Below are 18,115 nucleotides of genomic sequence, written 5' to 3'. Positions count from 1 at the left end.
TGTATATTACAAAATCACTATTGCTTAATCTTCTCCGTCAACTCAGGCACCTTGTCAAACAAGTCGCCGACGAGACCAACATCTGCGATTTGGAAAATGGGGGCGTCTCCATCCTTGTTGATAGCGGCAATGACCTTGCTATCCTTCATACCCGCTAGGTGCTGGATGGCACCAGAGATGCCCACGGCCAAATACAGCTGAGGTGCAACGACCTTGCCAGTTTGGCCGACTTGAAGGCTGTTGTCGGCATATCCGCTATCAACGGCAGCTCTCGAAGCCCCGACAGCGGCCCCCAGAGAATCGGCCAGAGGGAGCATGACCTTGTCAAAATCCTCCTTTGACTTGAGACCTCTGCCGCCAGACACAACTCTGCTCGCAGTTGAGAGGTCCGGCCTGTCCGACTTGGCGAGGTCCTCCGACACCCACTCGGTAGTAGACTCGGACTTGGGATCGACGCCGTCCTCGATGGCCGCTGAGCCACTGGCGACCTCTGCAGCCGGGAAGGCAGTTGCTCGAATTGTGACGACCTTGATCGCATCGGACGATTCGACGGTCGCAATGGCGTTACCAGCGTAAATGGGGCGAACGAACGTGTTCTCATTCTCGATGGAGGTGATGTCGGAGATCTGCTGCGAGTCCAGCAGGGCCGCAACGCGAGGCATCAGGTTCTTGCCAAAGGCAGTATGTCCAGCAATAATGTGAGTGTATCCGCCCTTCTTGATGTTTTCAATCAAGAGCGGCGCAAAGTTCTCGGGCAGGCCCTAAGGAAAACATGCACGTTAGCAGCCTGTAGGAGCAGTAGTAGTCTGCCTTTTACGAGGGCAAAACCAACCTTGTCGTAAGCGGCGTTGTCAACTGCAATGATCTTCTCGACACCCTCAACCTTGGCTGCTTCATCGGCAACCCCCTTAATGTTGCTTCCCGCCACAAAGCCGTGAATAGGACCGCCCAGTTTCTTTGCAGCGGTGATGGCTCCCAAGGATCCATGGTTCAATTGACCCTCCCTCTGCTCAAGAATCGCAAGGGTGGACAGGAGGCTTCTTGTTGATCGAGACCGGAACCCCGAAAGTCCCCTAGACGCCGCCGCAGCCCCGCTGGTAGCGGCTCTTCGAGCGAGAAAGAGCATCGTTACTTGCGCGAACAAAACAGAAAGATGCAGTAAGAATCGCACTCGTTGTGAATATGCGATTGGCGAAGCTCGGCGCGGACTGGGAGACTCTGGTTTGATGTGTAGGACCTCAGATGGAGAGGGACGGTTGGACACGGCCCGAGGTTACTACGCCGAATTCGCATGAAGCCTTTCCTCACCCTGCTGAAGTGCCGTCATCAGCGGTAGGGTCACTGAAGGCAACGCCCGGGGGGTGCATTCGGTGGGCCGACCGGAGTCGGCTATATGTTCTTTGCGGCCTGAGGACAAGCTCTGCCGGATGTACTACACGTGAGTGACCGCTCCAGCTGCACACGTGATAGTGTGGCCCAAGCGTTACTCCTCAGCTGCCAACTCACAGCCAAAGGTGCGCGCCACGACCCAGAGAGTCGTCCTCTGGGATCAGTTCCCCCAAAGAAACTCGCGCCAAAATTTCTCCAGATCCAGACGCGACCCCATACCTAACCACCGAACCTCGTCAACTTTCATCGAAACCACGCGCCTTTGGAGGGGCAACACCCGTGGGCATCATCCATCAATTAATCCCAACAATCGCATGCCATACACAGGCCGTTTCATCTGTGCAATTGGTCTGCATCCCACTCCGCGCGTCACGGTTTTGAGTTTATTCGCCAGGTTCCGATTCTGTTGATGTTCTTTGGCTCTCGAGTTTTCTGTACCAGAAGCCATCATGGAAGACCAAACGAACTACGGCATCTCGAGTGCCGCTTCTCCAGGCAGCAACTCAATTCTTTCGCAGCCACCTCTGCAGCCTGCTGCACCCGCGGCAGGTGATGGCGCTGAAGGTGAGTGACCGCGTCGTTCCGATTGACAATGCCCTTGTCACGGCACCGGACATCATCTAATCATGCTGTTTGTAGATGTCCAGATGACCGAGGGCCCTGTTGCCGAACTCAACATCAAGCAGGATAGTGCAACTCCCGCACCGGGTGTCACATCTGACAACCCTCTCGATGCTCCGGATGGCCCTGCGCCCGAGGCTACTCAGGACGAAGAAATGGGCGGTTCTCGCGACGAAACGAAGGATGCCCAGGTCGCAAAGGATAGCGACGACAACGTTGCAAACGACGCAGACGGTCAAGATTCCAAGACCAAGGAGACGCTTGAATCTGCAGCCCGGGAGCACCTCATCTCGCAAACGCATGCAATTGTCCTGCCGAGCTACAGCACCTGGTTTGATATGAACACCATCAACGACATTGAGCGCAAGGCTATGTCCGAGTTCTTCAACAGTCGCAACCGCAGCAAGACTCCCGCCGTCTACAAGGATTACCGCGACTTCATGATCAACACTTACAGACTGAACCCCGTGGAATATCTCACTGTCACGGCTTGCCGGCGCAACTTGGCTGGAGATGTTTGCGCCATCATGCGCGTTCACTCATTCCTTGAGCAATGGGGCTTGATCAACTATCAGGTACAGACCCTCGTGGGACGCGCACCCTGTACCCCATGAACTAACGGAGATGTAGGTTGATGCCGAGCAACGACCTTCGCACGTTGGCCCTCCCTTCACTGGCCACTTCAAGATTATCTGCGATACGCCCCGCGGCCTCCAGCCATGGCAACCCTCTGCTGATGCCGTCGTTTCGGCAGGCAAGCCAAGTACCGATACTGACAAGAAGGTTACGGCAACGCCCGGTGCCAAGAGCGATCTCAACTTGGAAGTTAGCCGGAACATATACGAGGCAAGCGCCAAAGGAACGAAGCTCAACAAGACGGAGCCAAAGACCAATGGCGAAACACCTGTGACTAACGGTATATCGGGTGTTGAGGAGGCTACCAAGACGCCCATTGTCAAGGTTAACTGCCACACCTGCGGTATCGACTGTACCAGGTTATATTACCACAGCTCACAGGCCGATCCTAACTCCAAGACCAAGTACGATGTCTGTCCCAGCTGCTACCTGGAGGGCCATCTTCCCGGTAACCAGACCAGCGCCCAGTTTACCCGTATGGAGAATCCCACTTACACAACTGTCCTCGATCGGGATGCGCCTTGGAGCGATGCAGAAATACTGCGGTTGCTTGAGGGCATCGAGAGGATGGATGATGACTGGAACGAAATCGCGGACCATGTGGGTACTCGAACACGCGAAGAGTGCGTCTTGCAGTTCCTGTCCCTGGACATTGAGGGCAAGTACGCAGACTCGGACCTTGCGGTGAATGCGCCAACCGGGCTTGCCATGCTCGGACAGCAGGGTGGTCACCTACCCTTTAGCCAAGCGGACAACCCTGTCATGTCCGTGGTCGGCTTCCTTGCGGGTCTCGCAGACCCTGCCAGCACGGCGGCAGCCGCCAACAAGTCAGCCGAGGAGCTTAAGCGCAAGCTTCGCAGGCGACTCGAGGGTGGACACTCCGAGGAGCAGGCTGCAACCAACGGCAAGGGCAAGGACAAGGATGGTGGTGACTCAATGGACATCGATATCCGACAAGACGTAACGACTACGACGACGACTACGACAAGAACGACAACTCTGGCGACAATTCCAATGGCTACGATGGGTGCCCGTGCCGCCGGTCTCGTGTCACACGAGGAGCGTGAAATGACACGACTGGTCTCTGCTGCTGCGAACCTCACGCTGCAGAAGCTGGAGCTAAAATTGAAATATTTCAATGAGATGGAAGCCATTTTGCAGGCAGAGCGAAGAGAGCTCGAGCGCGGCCGGCAACAGTTGTTCCTGGACCGTCTTGCATTCAAGCGCCGTGTCCGAGAGGTGCAAGATTCACTCAAGACGGCAGTCGAGACGGGCGGGGACCAAGGCCTGAAGCTGGCACAAGATGCGATGATGGATGGTGCCAACCTCACATTCCAGGCGGCACCTGGGCCCGGCGCGGTGCCGCCACTGAGCAGCGAAGGACAGATTAAGAGTTTTGAAGCTTGAGCTGGGTCGGTACCGCACTCTGTTCTCTGGCCATTGTGCTTCTGAATCACGATAACGACGATGCTTGGTTGTGGAGGACGTGTAACTGCGTGGTTGTGTGAGTGTGTGTAAGTGTGCGCGAGCGAGCGCGGCCGAATCGCGCTTCTTTTCTTTCAAGGGGTATGGGTTGGCGATGAACAGGAAACGGCACGAATAATTGCGGTGAATTGAACCAGTCTGGGTGATTTTTGGGCGTCGGAGGGGTTTCCATCTGCTTGGCGACGTATGGTCACCTCGTACAAGTGTATTAGATAGTTACATTACCCAGTTACCTTTACTGCCTTGATTGCTCTCGGAGTGTCTGTGTTGACAGTTCGTGACGATGGTACTACTCCTGGGCACTGGCCGGCGCAAGCATAATAAGTCTGTTGTTCGCCTGCAACCTGGACCGAGGCCTACGACCTGAGTGCCCGCACTAAAGCAACATCCGCCCGCGGCGCCGTTGAAGGCTAATCGCAGTAGGTACTGTCCAATATCACATGTAGCCTCAATGCGAGATGGAGACTTGAATGTGTTGATGCAAAGAGGGCAAGGCATGTACATTGCATGTGTCAGCAACGGAACGGAGCTACTCGAATGTTGATTTGTTGTTCAACGGTGAGATGGGGGGGTGGGGTGGAGTCTTACACAAGAGATTTGGGATTCGACGCGTAGTGCCATGCGTGATGCCATAGTCAGGCGCTACGGCATGCATAGCCTTTTGCCGTTCATCCAAAGGCGCTTCGAAACCAACTTGGTGGTCTAAGCCAATGCAATGTAGGGGAAAGTACGGCACATACCACCAACCTAGTAAGGGCTATGTATGACGGCCATGGAAGGGGTCCCGGCCAAGATTCCCGTGCTCCGGAGGAGCAAGGGTATTTTGGGTCCGTTCGTCCAGAGTTCTGTGAGAGTGACTGAAATCAAGCTTGAAAGCTGCCCCACTCCGATCGAACCTCCGTTGGTCCAGTCCGGCTGTCGGTCCAGTGCGGTCGTGTCCTTGTGTCCGTTACGAGCTGTACGTCGCAAAGGACGTCTTCCGTCTGACGGGTCGCTTTCCGCGGCTCATTCCATCAACGGGCTTCGTCAGCCTTGGGCCAGGTGGGACATGTTCAAGAGTAGACAGAATTGGTCACGTTGACAGCTGCACCTGGACCTCGTGGGCTTTGCTGAGTCTCTTCAGGCTTCCGGTTTCTGGAGACCGGGTCATGGAATTGCGGGCTGCGAATGTGCTGCATGAGGTACGTGCCGAGATACTGGGGCAGCTGCGCGCGCAGGTACTAGCGACGCTTCGTATCCATACACCGGCCGGCATGAAAAAGTACGGGGTAAAAGAGCGCGCAACCCCTGTTTTACCTCGGCTCAACGGCCCAACCCACAACTTCAATGTAGTACGCATACGCAAGGTGCCCATATGCCGAGGAATAACAAGGACTCGAGGAGGTGGCGCGTGTTCTTTTAGTCCGGTGCTCAAACAGGCACATGAGGATCCGGATAGAGAGAAAGGGTTCGGATTTGTTGCTGCATCCCCCCAATTCCACCTCCGGAGGCCGGTTATTCATTGTATGCTTGTGGCGCGAAAGACTAGTTGATAAGAAAAGTGACCAAAGATACCCGGACCAAGGCAAGAAAGAAGGGGTGGCAGCGCGAACAGTGCCCTGGAGGAGAGGGATGGGAAATGAGGGTACATGCCCAGCCTGGGCCCGATTACTGGCTCTTTCTCCCTCCCTTATTTCTCCTTTCCCTCATTCCTCTAAATTACTCTTATTATAACTATTGTTCACCTGCTCTCCCTTGGTGTCTAATCGTTGGGGTCATATTGCCTGCAAGGTAGCAGAAAAGAAAGAGGGGAAAAAAGAGAACCTCAGAACACAGGAGGGGCAAACGAACACCTCACAGCAAAACATCTGTCACAGGAAGACGCGGTCCCCACACTGTGTCTCCACACTACCTGTTCACTACTAAGGTTCCCTGTCCTCTTCCATCTTTGCTACCATTTCAGACACGCCGTTAGCTGCTGCAGTATCTTCGACGACACTTCCAATTCTGACATCTAGCAACGAATTGGATAAGGATAGCCAGGTCTTAATCAGCGGCACTTCTACTTGACACCACTACCTCCCCATCAATCGATTCGACTCACTGTTGAAGGATTGAAGCAGCAGCACTTTAAAACCCCCATACTCCGAAGTCCCCCATATTCCCCGTAATTAGATGGGCCCCGTACCGAACCGCAACCGCAACCGCAACAGCGTCCTCGACTCCTCTCTCCCTTCCCCAAAAAAACAAGGATCCGAAGGTAGCCCGAGAGTTCTTGACACACACCAAACGCCAATCTCCAGCCACACATCCTTGCCCGGTTGACATAATAAAGCCAGTCCCGCGTGGCAGCTGGGTTTTGGCTTGTGACAAGCAGTCACCTTCAATCCGACTTTCTCGGCCTACCTTCCCTTCGCTCGCGACGGCTAGTCTAGCCTCCGTTCCGATCCACACCGAAAGCTGTCTGTCTGGATTTGTTGTTCCCGCCGCCAGCCGTCTACTCTACCGCGGGTCTTTCTGCAGCTACGTGCACCACTGTAACTACAACTGCAACTATTTGAACACACCAACCACACTCGCACCACCACCACCACCACCAACACACGTTTACCCTATTCAAGAAATGGTCATGTCGGCCGCTCTACGAGCTTTCGAGGCTAGGTCTGCCGCGGCACGAACGTCGTCTTTGAGAAATCTTAGATTCAATCGACCCGTAAGTCGTCTCGACTTTGCCCGACGCACTGCTCCTAAGTCCATATATCCTCGGCTCAACCCCCATCATCCTTGATCCCACCCCGCTCCGCTTCTTTGGCTGGCTCCATCCGTTGGTTTTGGTGTCCCTTTCCGCCGCTCTACTATGCCACACTGTTTCCTTTCCTTCCTCCTCCAATTCGTGCCCTACAACACATATTGATCTCTCGCCCCCAGACCTTTGCAGCAGCCATGGCTCCCGCCACGAAACGGAACAACAGTTCCCTTCCCTCAGGTATGTTCAATTGTCTTGAGTTGTGTCTGTGCAACGTCACCCGTCGTCTCTAAGTCACGCAAATCCGTGCGATTGCCCATCATTGGGCGCATTGCTCCAAACCGAACCGGCTAACATTTGCCGCTGCGCAGGATATGTCGAGGATAAGTCCAAGGGCCCCATGTTGAGGTTCCAGGACTCTCTGCCCCGGCTACCCGTACCTACGCTCGAGGAGACAGCCGCGCGCTATGTCAAGACACTACACCCCCTTCTCTCCGAGTCCGAGTTCGCCGCCAGCAAAAAGGCCGTTGAAGAGTTCGTTAAGCCCGGTGGCGTCGGCAGCAAACTTCAAGAGAAGCTGCTGGCCCGCAGAGAAGACCCTGCCCACCGAAACTGGCTGTACGAGTGGTGGAACGACGCAGCATACCTGAGCTATAGAGACCCTGTCGTGCCCTACGTCAGCTACTTCTACTCCCACCGCGATGACCGGAGAAGGAGAAATCCCGCCAAGAGAGCCGCCGCCATCACATCTTCTGTCCTTGAGTTCAAGAAACAGGTTGATGACGGTACCCTCGAGCCCGAATACATGAAGAGACTGCCCATCTGCATGGACAGCTACAAGTGGATGTTCAACACAAGCCGTGTCGCCGCAAAGCCCGCCGACTACCCAGTCAAGTTCTCCCACAAGGATCACAAGTACATAATCGCCATCCGCAAGAACCAGATCTTCAAGATTCTGCACGAGGTCGATGGCAAGCAGCTCAACGCGTCAGAACTCGAGCAGCAGTTCAACAAGGTCTATGAGCTGGCCCAGAGAGTCCCTGCCGTTGGTGCCCTGACCAGTGAGAATCGCGACGTCTGGGCCGATGCGCGCGAGATCTTGCTCAAGGCTAGCCCCAAGAACGCTGCTGCGCTGGAGACCATCGAAGCGTCTTCCTTTGTTGTCTGCCTTGATGACGCCTCCCCCGTTACCCTCGAAGAGCGTGCGCGCCAATACTGGCACGGAGATGGCGCTAACCGTTGGTACGACAAGCCGTGCCAGTTCATCGTCAACGACAATGCTACCTCCGGCTTCATGGGAGAACACTCCATGATGGACGGAACCCCTACACACCGTCTCAACGACTTCATCAACGACCTCATCTTCAATAACAAGATCGACCTCTCCGACCCATCCATTCGCTCCAACCTGCCGGACCCTCAAATTGTCAAGTTCGAAATCACCAAGGAAGTCCAGGCCGAGATTGACCGCGCAAGGAAAGATTTCCACGATGTCATCAGCCAGCACGAGCTTGCCGTCCAGGCCTACCAGGGCTACGGCAAGGGCCTGATCAAAAAGTTCAAGTGCTCGCCCGATGCCTACGTTCAAATGGTCATCCAGCTGGCCTATCACAAGATGTACGGCAAGAACCGCCCTACGTACGAGTCGGCCGCTACCCGCCGCTTCCAACAGGGTCGCACCGAGACGTGCAGGACCGTGTCGGATTCGTCCGTTGCTTGGTGCAACGCCATGGCCGACCCCAACGTTGAAGACAAGGACAAGGTCGACTTGTTCCGCCAGGCCATTGACTCCCATCTCGAGTACATTACCGCTGCTTCGGATGGCAAGGGCGTTGACAGACACTTGTTCGGCCTGAAGAAGCTTCTGGAACCTGGCCAAGAGCTGCCGGCCATCTATCAAGACCCTGCCTTCACGTACTCGTCATCTTGGTACCTTTCGTCTTCGCAGCTTAGCTCCGAGTACTTCAACGGCTACGGATGGAGCCAGGTCATTGACGGCGGATTCGGCATAGCCTACATGATCAATGAGAATAGGTATGTGTTGAAAATTCCACTTCTCGGCTCTGATATCTAATCGCCAGCTAACCCGTCATTTCTTTCAGCATCAACTTCAACGTCGTCTCCAAGGGTCTTGGCAGCCAGCGCATGAGCTTCTTCCTCAACGAGGCCGCGGGCGATATGCGCGACCTGCTCATGCCCACCATCAAGCCGGCAAAGGCCAAGCTGTAAACATGGAAAGGAGGAACCACAGAGAGAATATCAGAGAGGAAGAGAGAGGATGTCTCACGGACGAGTCCGCGCCTGCATGCGCATTTGCATTCAGGTGGTCGGTTGTGCCTGGCCTTGACACAGTACAGTAGAAGCATTCCCGCGATATCATAGACGTAACCGGTGGTGTCGGTGCAATTTCGATCATTCAGGTTTTTCTCTCTAAATGTCTTCATTTGGTGTCCCCAATCCCGTTTCTGTTCCCTCGCCAAATTCGCTCCGTCTCCTCTCTTCCCTTGAATCCATCTACGCAATGAGAGGGGGATGCATGCAAGGTAGGCCGCTTGAAATGTACAGTGGTCTAGGTAAAGAACGCAAAACCAAGATAAACGACAACAAATATATATGGCGATTGGGTGATCTGCCAAAAGAAACAAATTGCCGCCGTGCCGACGGTTTTCTAAACCACCCAAGTTCCTTTGATGTGCAACATCCGAATCTTTCAGCCGGAGTGAGAGACGATTTCGTTGACGAGGTCGCCTTTGCCTTCGTCAAAGTAAGAGCAAATCTGCGACGGCAGGGGAACTTCCTTGTAGTCCTCGTCTTCTCCCGAAATGACATTCAGATTAATACCAGAGGACTTGCTGGAGTAGATCTTGGTTCCCGTGCTCTCCTTGCTGAAGTAGATTTGAGCGCCGTCGATAGAATCCATCAGGACAGCCGGCACAGCCCCAAGGACTTGCAGCGCAAAGTTCTGGGACTTAATGACGTCCACTGTGGACACCAGAGACTCGACAATCAGCGATAGACGGCTCGAGTTCTCAATGGTGACAGCGTTGGCCTTGCCCTTGACAATGATGGTGGTGTTGCTACACTTGCTGATGAGAATAGAGTGGGAGATGGATGCATCAATCTCGATAGGCTGGGGCTCCTTCTCAAAGTTTTCCTACAACAAGCAGATTAATTTCTTACGCCCTGTTCTCACGACCGGATTAAAGGGGCTCCATACGACAGTCCACTTGTTGCCCTCGAGCACCTTCTTTGGCGGCTTCTTGACACGCATGCTTTCCGGCTTAGGCTTCTTTCCCGGAGCCGGGCTCTTGCCACGCACCGATCCCTCTCGCTCAGGTACGGTCGAGCTTGCGCGGAGCGACGGGTTCTTGTGCGTCATTTCTGATCTGTCTACCTTGCGAAGACCCTTTGTCACGGCCTCGCCCTTGTTCAGCTCAGAAAAGACGGCGCCCAACCCGCCCTTTTCGCCGGGTGTCTCCTCCTTGATTTCAAACACGGGGGGTGGGCCGGGAGGCGGAGGCGGAGGCGGCAGACCGCCAGCCGGAGGGGGAGGGGGAGGAGGGGGGGCGGAGGAGGCGGACAGAGACTTGGCGACTTCCTGGGCCGGCTGACCCTTGGGGTTCCAGGGGATGCCGTTAGGGAAGTGTTGCTTCACGTAGTCGGTGAGATCGCGGAATACTTGGTAGAAGGCCTGGACCCATTCAGTCTGTTGCGCGTCCCTGGGATAGCATGTTAGCCAAGCCATCCATCCTGCCAAGGCTTCAGGAGAAACCAAGCTAGCCGGGCCAATCTTACTTATCCTTCTGTTCCTTCAGCACTCTATTGCCGAAGAACTGGGCCGAGCCCAGTGAATCCTCGACATGCTTGAAGGGACGGTTATCGACAGTGACCCAGGCGAGAACCATGATGCCCTCTGCAACGGCGCTTAGCTGACTAAAGACAGCCGATCCTCGGTTGGACTCCTTGATGTTGCTGACAGCAACAAGAGCTTCATTGATGGGTTTGAGGAGGTCCTGGTATACGGCCATCTCGGCGCCGTTCAGGTCGGGCTTTTTGGCCTTGGTGGTGATGAGCAGGAAGTTGCGCTGGGCTTGAAAACCTTGCAAGACTTTGGCAGCCTGTGGTATAGATTTGTGTCAGATTGGGGTCGAAGCTCATCCCTAGAAGTAGACGCAAACTGACCTGGTCGGCAATGAGGCCCCCCAGTTGCTTGCTTATGTTGACGTATTTGTCGACCGAGGTGGCTATGAACTGGTCAAACTCCTCGACGGACTCAGGGACTGGCTCAGGGGGTGCTTGCGGCGCGGCGGCTGCTTGCGGCGGCGGGGGAGGGGGGGTCGTAGCATTTGGGGCGGAAGGCGCCGATTCGACAGACTGGTTGAGGGATGGGACGGCTTGAGGGAGCTCGATGGTCGATGTAGCAATATCTTCGAGTCTAGCTGTGGCAGCTTCGAGTCTTGTTGCGAGGTTAGCTACTGATGTGCGAACAAATTGCCGTGAACGAAAGCAGAAACGATGTGGGGCTCGCCGTATCCTCTATCCAAACATGGAAGGGAAAAGTTTCTGGCTTATGGAAGACGTGGCAAGCGTACCGCTTGATGAGGGTCGTGAGATTATGCATATTGTTGGTTGCCATGGTGGAAGGAAAGGAGAAGCCTTGGCTTCTCGCGATGTGACTAGCGTCGCCAAACAGGGACAGAGGTCGGCAATGGTCCGGTGGCTACGACGAGCGATAGAGGTGGTGTGACGAAGGGCGTCGGGGGACAGGAGACGAGACTCGATAGTGAGGGGTGACGAGTAAGGCTGGCACTTTTGTCTTCTTTTTCGTAGCGCGATGTGAATTCTATGCGACAAAGACTGAGTAAGAAATGTTAGGACAATGACAGCTCAGCACAAGCAGTAGTGATGGTCCGTCGCCGGATGGGTCGATTGGAGTAAGGGTACGTTTCAGCTGCTGCGGAGCCACCGAGGTAGGAGAAAGCGTGAATTTCAAGGACCAGAATGGAGCCGGCGGCGCGGGGGATGTTTGTAGACGGGAAAGAGGAGGATGATAGGTAGATATGTATTTTGGATGGGTAATATCGCAAGCATCTAATTCTAATGTCATGCCAGACTACAGGTGGGGCCCGTACCTACTTACTTGGCAGGTGAAGCCGCGCACGTCTCGACCTCAAGCTTCGGTGGGGCCAGTAGGTCTGCAGGAGCCTAGCACTTGCAACACAGCTCACTCACGATCACGAGAGTTCATAACAACTGCCCACTGTTACGGACATGCTGACGACATTACTGACAAACGTCAACTAGGCACCTATCATGCACACCAAGAACCCACCCAAGGCAACTATTAAAAAGTACTTAGACACACTCAACCCTTCCCTTGGATGCCTAGATAGGCACCATCAGTGCAACGGTTCATCGCTCGCCCCTTCTGCGAGCTTACTCCTACAAAGTGAGAGAGATCGTGGCACGATCTGTCAACCCAGATCTGCAAAACATTGAAGTCGTTTGCAGAATACAGCCTGTCTGAGTTAAGGATCTCAACTGTGGGGAGGAGGAACATATATTGTAGGGCCTTTCTCATATTGGTACATAGCTTTGCTGAGAGCGGATGGAGGGTCCTTTCCACCCTGAGATTTGTTGTACCCGACTCAAGCTTAATAAAGTGAGACGAGACAAGTCCAAAGTCTTTTGTATATTGTGCTTACTTGCCTGTCGTTTTCCGTTACAGGCTTATGCTGCCCAAATCCCAAACTGGCCCCTAGCGGCGTCCATGCCCAACTTTCCCAAGAGGTGTTATCGTGGAATTCGAGCGCTCCTTATCGGTCGATTGTCATTTTCATTCTTGAGTTGCGCTTATCAACCTAACGATTATGTATCGACCGCATTCATTTCTCAATCCTCATTCTCGGAAACTCGTTTCTTTCACCCCACTCATTGTATTGCACAATTGATCTCGTCTGTCCCCGTCTTATCTCACCTCGCGTCACCTCTCACACGGGTACCTGCCTACCCATCTGCCTATCTAAATAGGTGGCCTGCAAGAGCAAGAACACTCGCTCAGCCGTGCATATGCATGGGTATTCACCCTGAACGTGGCCAATGTTCGAATGTCACCTACACAAAACCATTTGCTCACAAGTTTCCACAGCCGAAACCACCTTACCGCCTGCAGCGTGTCGACTTCGATATTACCTTGTTGAGACTGTATTTAAAATCTATACACTCCAATAGTACACCGCATCGGCCCAGCAGCAACAAGCAAATCCTTCCCCTTCTCTAATCACTCATCACTCACTCACTCTGTGCCATCCACGTACTGGAGTTTGGTGGTGGCTGAGTTGCCGCCATGGCCGACGTCGATTCACAAGCGCCGCCAGAGCAACGTCTCACCAAGGAAGAGTTTGCTGCGCTGCCTCCCATTGACTTTGTGACGCTGGGCATGTTCATAATTGGTGAGTAAAGCCCTACGCCCCAAATATCGACCCAGCATCCCTTCAATTCAAATACATCAGCACACAAGTCTCTCGGTCTCTGATGGAAAATTCAGATGAAATACACTTCTTGCCGCCTACGCCGCCAGTTTATGATATCCTTGGCGGCGCCGGATCATACGGTGCTCTAGGAGCACGTCTCTTCTCGCCGCCTCCCAATGCCTCATCTGTGGGCTGGATTGTCGACATGGGCTCCGACTTCCCGTTGTCCTTGACCGACCTGATTAGCAGCTGGGGGACATCCGTCGTGCTCCGTGACGACCCTGAGCGCCTAACCACCCGCGGTTGGAACGGTTATGAAAGCGCCGAAAAGCGTGCCTTCAGATACACCACCCCTAAGAAACGCCTCGCGGCTGGCGATTTGACACCCCATCTACTGCTGTCCAGGTCCTTCCACCTCATCTGCTCACCGGCCAGATGCAGAGACCTGGTCACAGAGATTACCTCATCTCGCAAGCGCGTGTGTCCACCTGATGTGTACACCAAGCCCATATTCATATGGGAACCCGTACCAGATCTTTGTACGCCTGACGAGCTCCTCAACTGCACCAATACCCTACCCCTCGTCGATATCTGTAGCCCGAACCACTCGGAGCTGGCCGGTTTCATGGGCGATGATGGCTTGGACCCGGAGACCGGCGATATCTCCAAGGTGGCCATTGAAAGGGCTTGCGAGCAACTCCTCGCCAGCATGCCTCTTTCATCGTTCACGCTCGTCATCCGCGCCGGTGCCAAGGGCTGTTATGTCGCCCGAAACGGCGGTCGCAAGCGACAATCCAACACATGGGATGATGCAGGCCCGAAGCGTCGCAAGAAGGAGTATGCCAGAGGTGGCCTTCAGCCGGACACTGATATTGAAGCACTCTTTGCCGGTCTGCTCCAGGATGGCGATGGCGTCGTTGTTCGCGAGGAGGTCGAGATAGATTCCGGCATCGGGCAATGGATATCTGCTGTTCACACCGACCCCGCCAAGGTCGTCGACCCAACTGGTGGTGGCAACACCTTCTTGGGCGGTCTCGCCGTCGCGCTCGCCAGAGGTAAGGGCGTCGAGGAGGCTGCAACATGGGGTAGTGTCGCTGCCAGCTTTGCTATTGAGCAAGTAGGTGTGCCCAAGTTGGACCAGGACGAGAACGGCATAGAGACGTGGAACGGCGTCAAGGTAGAAGACAGACTTGCCGAATTCAAGAGTCGCTTATAGAGAAAACAAGGCCCGGTACATGACCAAACTCTGTCTCCATGGCGCCTTTACTCGCGGACAGAGAAGTGAAGTAGAACATTTGACACCAAACACCGACGTTTGTGCCATTCATGTTGCCAAAGCTGCGACGACAAGACCCTCCCTTCTAGTCATTACTCCACCTGTCATTACTCAAACACCCCTTCAGACGCCGCCTTCCTACCACAAGCCTAACACCTATCTTTATCCTTGAGTAGCCAGTCCAGCATGCCACAGAGGCTCAGATCTTGTAGACAAGCTCGCCATCAGTGTACCTGTTTCCCGGTTAGTTACGAGCATCCACAAGTCAATACGCTATGAGAAAAGGATTGGTCAGGGGAGCGTACATAATCTGGTTAGCTTCGTCCATCTTCTTAAGAGCTTTGACAGCTTCCTCTTTGCCAAAGGCGCCACCGCTGCTAGGCTGCAGCTTTTTGTTGACGGCTTCAAGAACAGAATCAACGTTGGCCGAATCGTCGTCGAACAAGGCCGAATTGAGTAGTTGGCCGAGAGCGGTCTTGAAAGCTGCCAGTCGCTGGGGGCTGATAGGTTCGTTTGTAATAGCAAGGCCAGCCGCCTCCGACGCCAGCTCATCGTCATTCTCTGCATCCTCCTGCGACTGTGAGGGCAACTGGGAAGCGGGCACAGAAGAAGCAAAAGATGTCTGTGTGTGCGGTGCCGTACTCGAGGAAGTAGCGCCACCACGGCGGTGAGATCTCCGGGGAGTGGCATCATAAATGTCTTCATCTTCTTCTGCGTTGGGTCGTGCCGGCGATTCTGCATCACTCTTTTGAGCATCTCCGTTGGCGGCATCGCTCCGATTGCCAACAGTGGCCCGAGGGCGTGCAACACCTCTTGTCGACCGCGTGGGTCGCGAGGCTGGTGTTCGGGCAGCTGAGCTTCTGGCATTGCCATCGTCGCCATCGTCCTCGGACGAGCTTTCCTCGCTTGATGAGGCGAAATCGGTGGTCTGTGTCTTTCTTCGCTTCTTTCTCGACTCGTCCTCGACCACTTCTTTGAACAAGGCGAATCGGAGGATTCCCTCGGCCGCAAGCGCATCACGTTCGTCAACTCTGTTGGAAAGTCGGGACTTGGCATGAGCGGTAGCCAAACGAATCAAAGTCTCCAAGGTACGAACAGTCAAAGGACTGGTTCGGCGTTGGTTACCTTCCATCTCATCGTTTCGTAGACCAACGTAGATATCCGCGATACGGTCTGATGCGGCTTGAGTCAGGACCGGGCGAATTCTCGTTTTGGCGTACTGGATGTATTTCTTCATGAAAGGTATGCTGAGGACCTCGGGCTTCTTGTTCGCGCCCCGGCCAGATGTCAACGTGACGCCGGCATGGAGCATCGCGTCAAACTTCTCGTAAACGTCAGTGAGTCGTTGACTATCGGTCTGGTTGTTGAGTGCGACGCCGAGGGCTTGACCGGCATTCTCGCGCACCGGTGCCCCTTCCTCGGTGCCCGGTTGACGGTAACGGTGCATCCGCAGAACGTGCTCCGAGACCTGTCGATCTCTCGTATCCTCAATGTCGTCAGTGACAACAAACAGAAGATCGAAACGAGACAAGAGAGAGTCCGGCAGGGCAATGTTCTTGTGCGGGTCTTTGTGGGTGTCGTATTGCCCGAAGATGGGATTGGCGGCGGCGACAACGCTGCATCTGGCGTTTAACGATGTGTGTATACCCGCCTTGGCAATGGTGACAGTTTGCTGTTCCATGACTTCGTGGATGGCAACTCGGTCAATGTCAGACATCTTGTCGAACTCGTCGATGCAAACTACACCACGATCAGCCATGACCATGGCTCCCGCCTCAAGTCTCCTCTCTCCAGTCTCCTTGTCCGAAGTCACAGCAGCAGTGAGACCAACGCCAGACGAGCCGCGACCGGTGGTGGCGATTGCCAGCGGTGCCGTATTGAGGACGAATCGGAGAAGCTGAGATTTGGCCGTGGATGGGTCGCCCACCATGAGGATGTTAATGTCACCTCTCAAATGTGTACCGTTCTCGAGGTTCTTCTCCATGCCACCGAGGAGCATCAAGAGGATCGCTTTTTTGATGTAAGCATGGCCATAGATACTCGGTGCGAGTGACTGGGACAACAAGTCGAGAAGATTCTTCTTCTTTGCGACCTTGTTGATATTTCGAATGTCGGTATCGGTGATGGTGGCTGTCGCGACACCTCCCCCAGACTTCGAAGAAAGAAGAATAATGTGATTGGCAATGATGACGGTCTTGAACAGAGCACTATTGTGGTTGGTGTTTCTGTTTCCGAGGGTCCTGTAAATGCCGACAAGCTGAACGCGATCGCCGGGCTTGACCTTGTCCACAAGGTCATCGTCGAGTATTACATCCACGCCGCGAGGTAGCTGACCGGCAGGGGCACGTTCGGGCATCTCCTGAATGGACACAGTTTGATGGTCTCTGTAGGTGCTAAAGCCGTACTCTGTAGTGAGGGGGTTTCCTTCGTCGTCCTCCTGGGGGTACGCGCTCGACGTGGTGACTCCGTTGGTCATGGTCTGGTCCTGGTATTCGCGGAAGTGGAAGATGTCCTTGGTCTCGTTGTAGTGTACGCTCTTCACGACCTTGGGCCGAATCAAAGAGCATCTCGTGACGATGCCTTCGAGAGACACCATGCTGTTCAGGTGCTGCGAGGATAGGGTGCGAGGGTTGCAGGCATTCATGCCAAAGCTACCGGCCCAGGCGCAGTAATATGACACATCGTTCAGTTTTTCGGCGTCGCCAGACTGGGGCAAAGTCTTTACGATTTGTTTGAGAGCATGATTGAAGGCAAGGCTGTAGTCGAAAGGGTCCTCGAGGATTCCAGAGGCGAGTTCGGGGCTATGGGCGCGGAGTTGATCGAGATTGACGACGAGCCTCCTCTGGTTCTTCTGCAGCATCAAGATGATGGCTGACCTATAACTGCGTCCTTGCGAATCGTTCTCTGTTGATAGGGTTGTGGTCAGCATGCGCATACGACGACGAGTGATGGAGAGGATAAAATATGGCGGTTTCTAGCAGGCCGGAGTAACATACGAGGATCGAGAAACTCTTGGGCTGCGCGCACGCGGTCCAAGGCGGCTGCGTCTTGCAGCATAAAAGAGTCCATGACGGGTTCCGGAACTCGGCGCGGGGATTGGAGTAGAGACGAAAAGAGAGTGCGATTAAAGAAAGGGTATCAGAGGCAAAAAATTGGCTACAAAAAGCCGCGGCATAAGATAGGATAGGGATTCCAGATGGAAGTGGGATGGAGAGTATTACATAGGTCAGGAGGGAGGGGGGAGTGCCGGTCCACCGCGAAGAGTGTGCAGATGCGCCAGGTCGGTTCGGTTACCGGGGAGAAAAAATGGAGGGGACAAATTACATACCAAAACGCGACTCGACGCGCAGTGGGATACGACACGCGTTAAGTGATGTGACAAGCCCGCCCCCCTTCTGTGGCTGGTGATCATACCTAGGTATCTAGATACTTACCTTACCAATGCTCGTGGCTGGCAGGGGGACAGGGACAGGGGTGTGGATGGCTAGGTAGCAGGCAAACAAACGTCTC

At 54.4% G+C, this 18,115-nt stretch overlaps 6 protein-coding genes across 6 annotated transcripts; 3 read left to right on the top strand and 3 right to left on the bottom strand.

Moving 5' to 3' along the window:
* Positions 1 to 17: 17 nt before the first annotated feature.
* Positions 18 to 1,126, bottom strand: CH63R_04513 (Electron transfer flavoprotein domain-containing protein; the record flags this gene model as incomplete). Its single annotated transcript, XM_018299488.1, has 2 exons — positions 18 to 761; positions 833 to 1,126. The coding sequence occupies 2 exons, from the start codon at positions 1,124 to 1,126 to the stop codon at positions 18 to 20; spliced, it is 1,038 nt and encodes a 345-aa protein (XP_018160734.1).
* A 712-nt stretch (positions 1,127 to 1,838) lies between these two features.
* On the top strand, positions 1,839 to 4,053 carry CH63R_04512 (SWIRM domain-containing protein; the record flags this gene model as incomplete). The annotated part of the gene is made up of 3 exons (XM_018299487.1): positions 1,839 to 1,953; positions 2,029 to 2,585; positions 2,641 to 4,053. 3 exons carry the CDS (start codon positions 1,839 to 1,841, stop codon positions 4,051 to 4,053), a joined length of 2,085 nt encoding a protein of 694 aa, XP_018160733.1.
* A 3,000-nt stretch (positions 4,054 to 7,053) lies between these two features.
* Positions 7,054 to 9,085, top strand: CH63R_04511 (Choline/Carnitine O-acyltransferase; the record flags this gene model as incomplete). Its single annotated transcript, XM_018299486.1, has 3 exons — positions 7,054 to 7,096; positions 7,228 to 8,890; positions 8,959 to 9,085. The coding sequence occupies 3 exons, from the start codon at positions 7,054 to 7,056 to the stop codon at positions 9,083 to 9,085; spliced, it is 1,833 nt and encodes a 610-aa protein (XP_018160732.1).
* A 481-nt stretch (positions 9,086 to 9,566) lies between these two features.
* Positions 9,567 to 11,492, bottom strand: CH63R_04510 (Adenylyl cyclase-associated protein; the record flags this gene model as incomplete). The annotated part of the gene is made up of 5 exons (XM_018299485.1): positions 9,567 to 10,010; positions 10,074 to 10,575; positions 10,652 to 10,974; positions 11,039 to 11,312; positions 11,449 to 11,492. 5 exons carry the CDS (start codon positions 11,490 to 11,492, stop codon positions 9,567 to 9,569), a joined length of 1,587 nt encoding a protein of 528 aa, XP_018160731.1.
* Positions 11,493 to 13,202: 1,710 nt separating this feature from the next.
* On the top strand, positions 13,203 to 14,545 carry CH63R_04509 (PfkB family carbohydrate kinase; the record flags this gene model as incomplete). The annotated part of the gene is made up of 2 exons (XM_018299484.1): positions 13,203 to 13,308; positions 13,404 to 14,545. 2 exons carry the CDS (start codon positions 13,203 to 13,205, stop codon positions 14,543 to 14,545), a joined length of 1,248 nt encoding a protein of 415 aa, XP_018160730.1.
* Positions 14,546 to 14,804: 259 nt separating this feature from the next.
* Positions 14,805 to 17,674, bottom strand: CH63R_04508 (DNA helicase; the record flags this gene model as incomplete). The annotated part of the gene is made up of 3 exons (XM_018299483.1): positions 14,805 to 14,838; positions 14,911 to 17,509; positions 17,602 to 17,674. 3 exons carry the CDS (start codon positions 17,672 to 17,674, stop codon positions 14,805 to 14,807), a joined length of 2,706 nt encoding a protein of 901 aa, XP_018160729.1.
* Positions 17,675 to 18,115: the final 441 nt, after the last annotated feature.

This window comes from Colletotrichum higginsianum, chromosome 3 (genome assembly GCF_001672515.1).
Source record: "Colletotrichum higginsianum IMI 349063 chromosome 3, whole genome shotgun sequence".
NCBI lineage: Eukaryota > Fungi > Ascomycota > Sordariomycetes > Glomerellales > Glomerellaceae > Colletotrichum > Colletotrichum higginsianum.
This window is presented reverse-complemented; position numbering and strand designations above follow the sequence as displayed.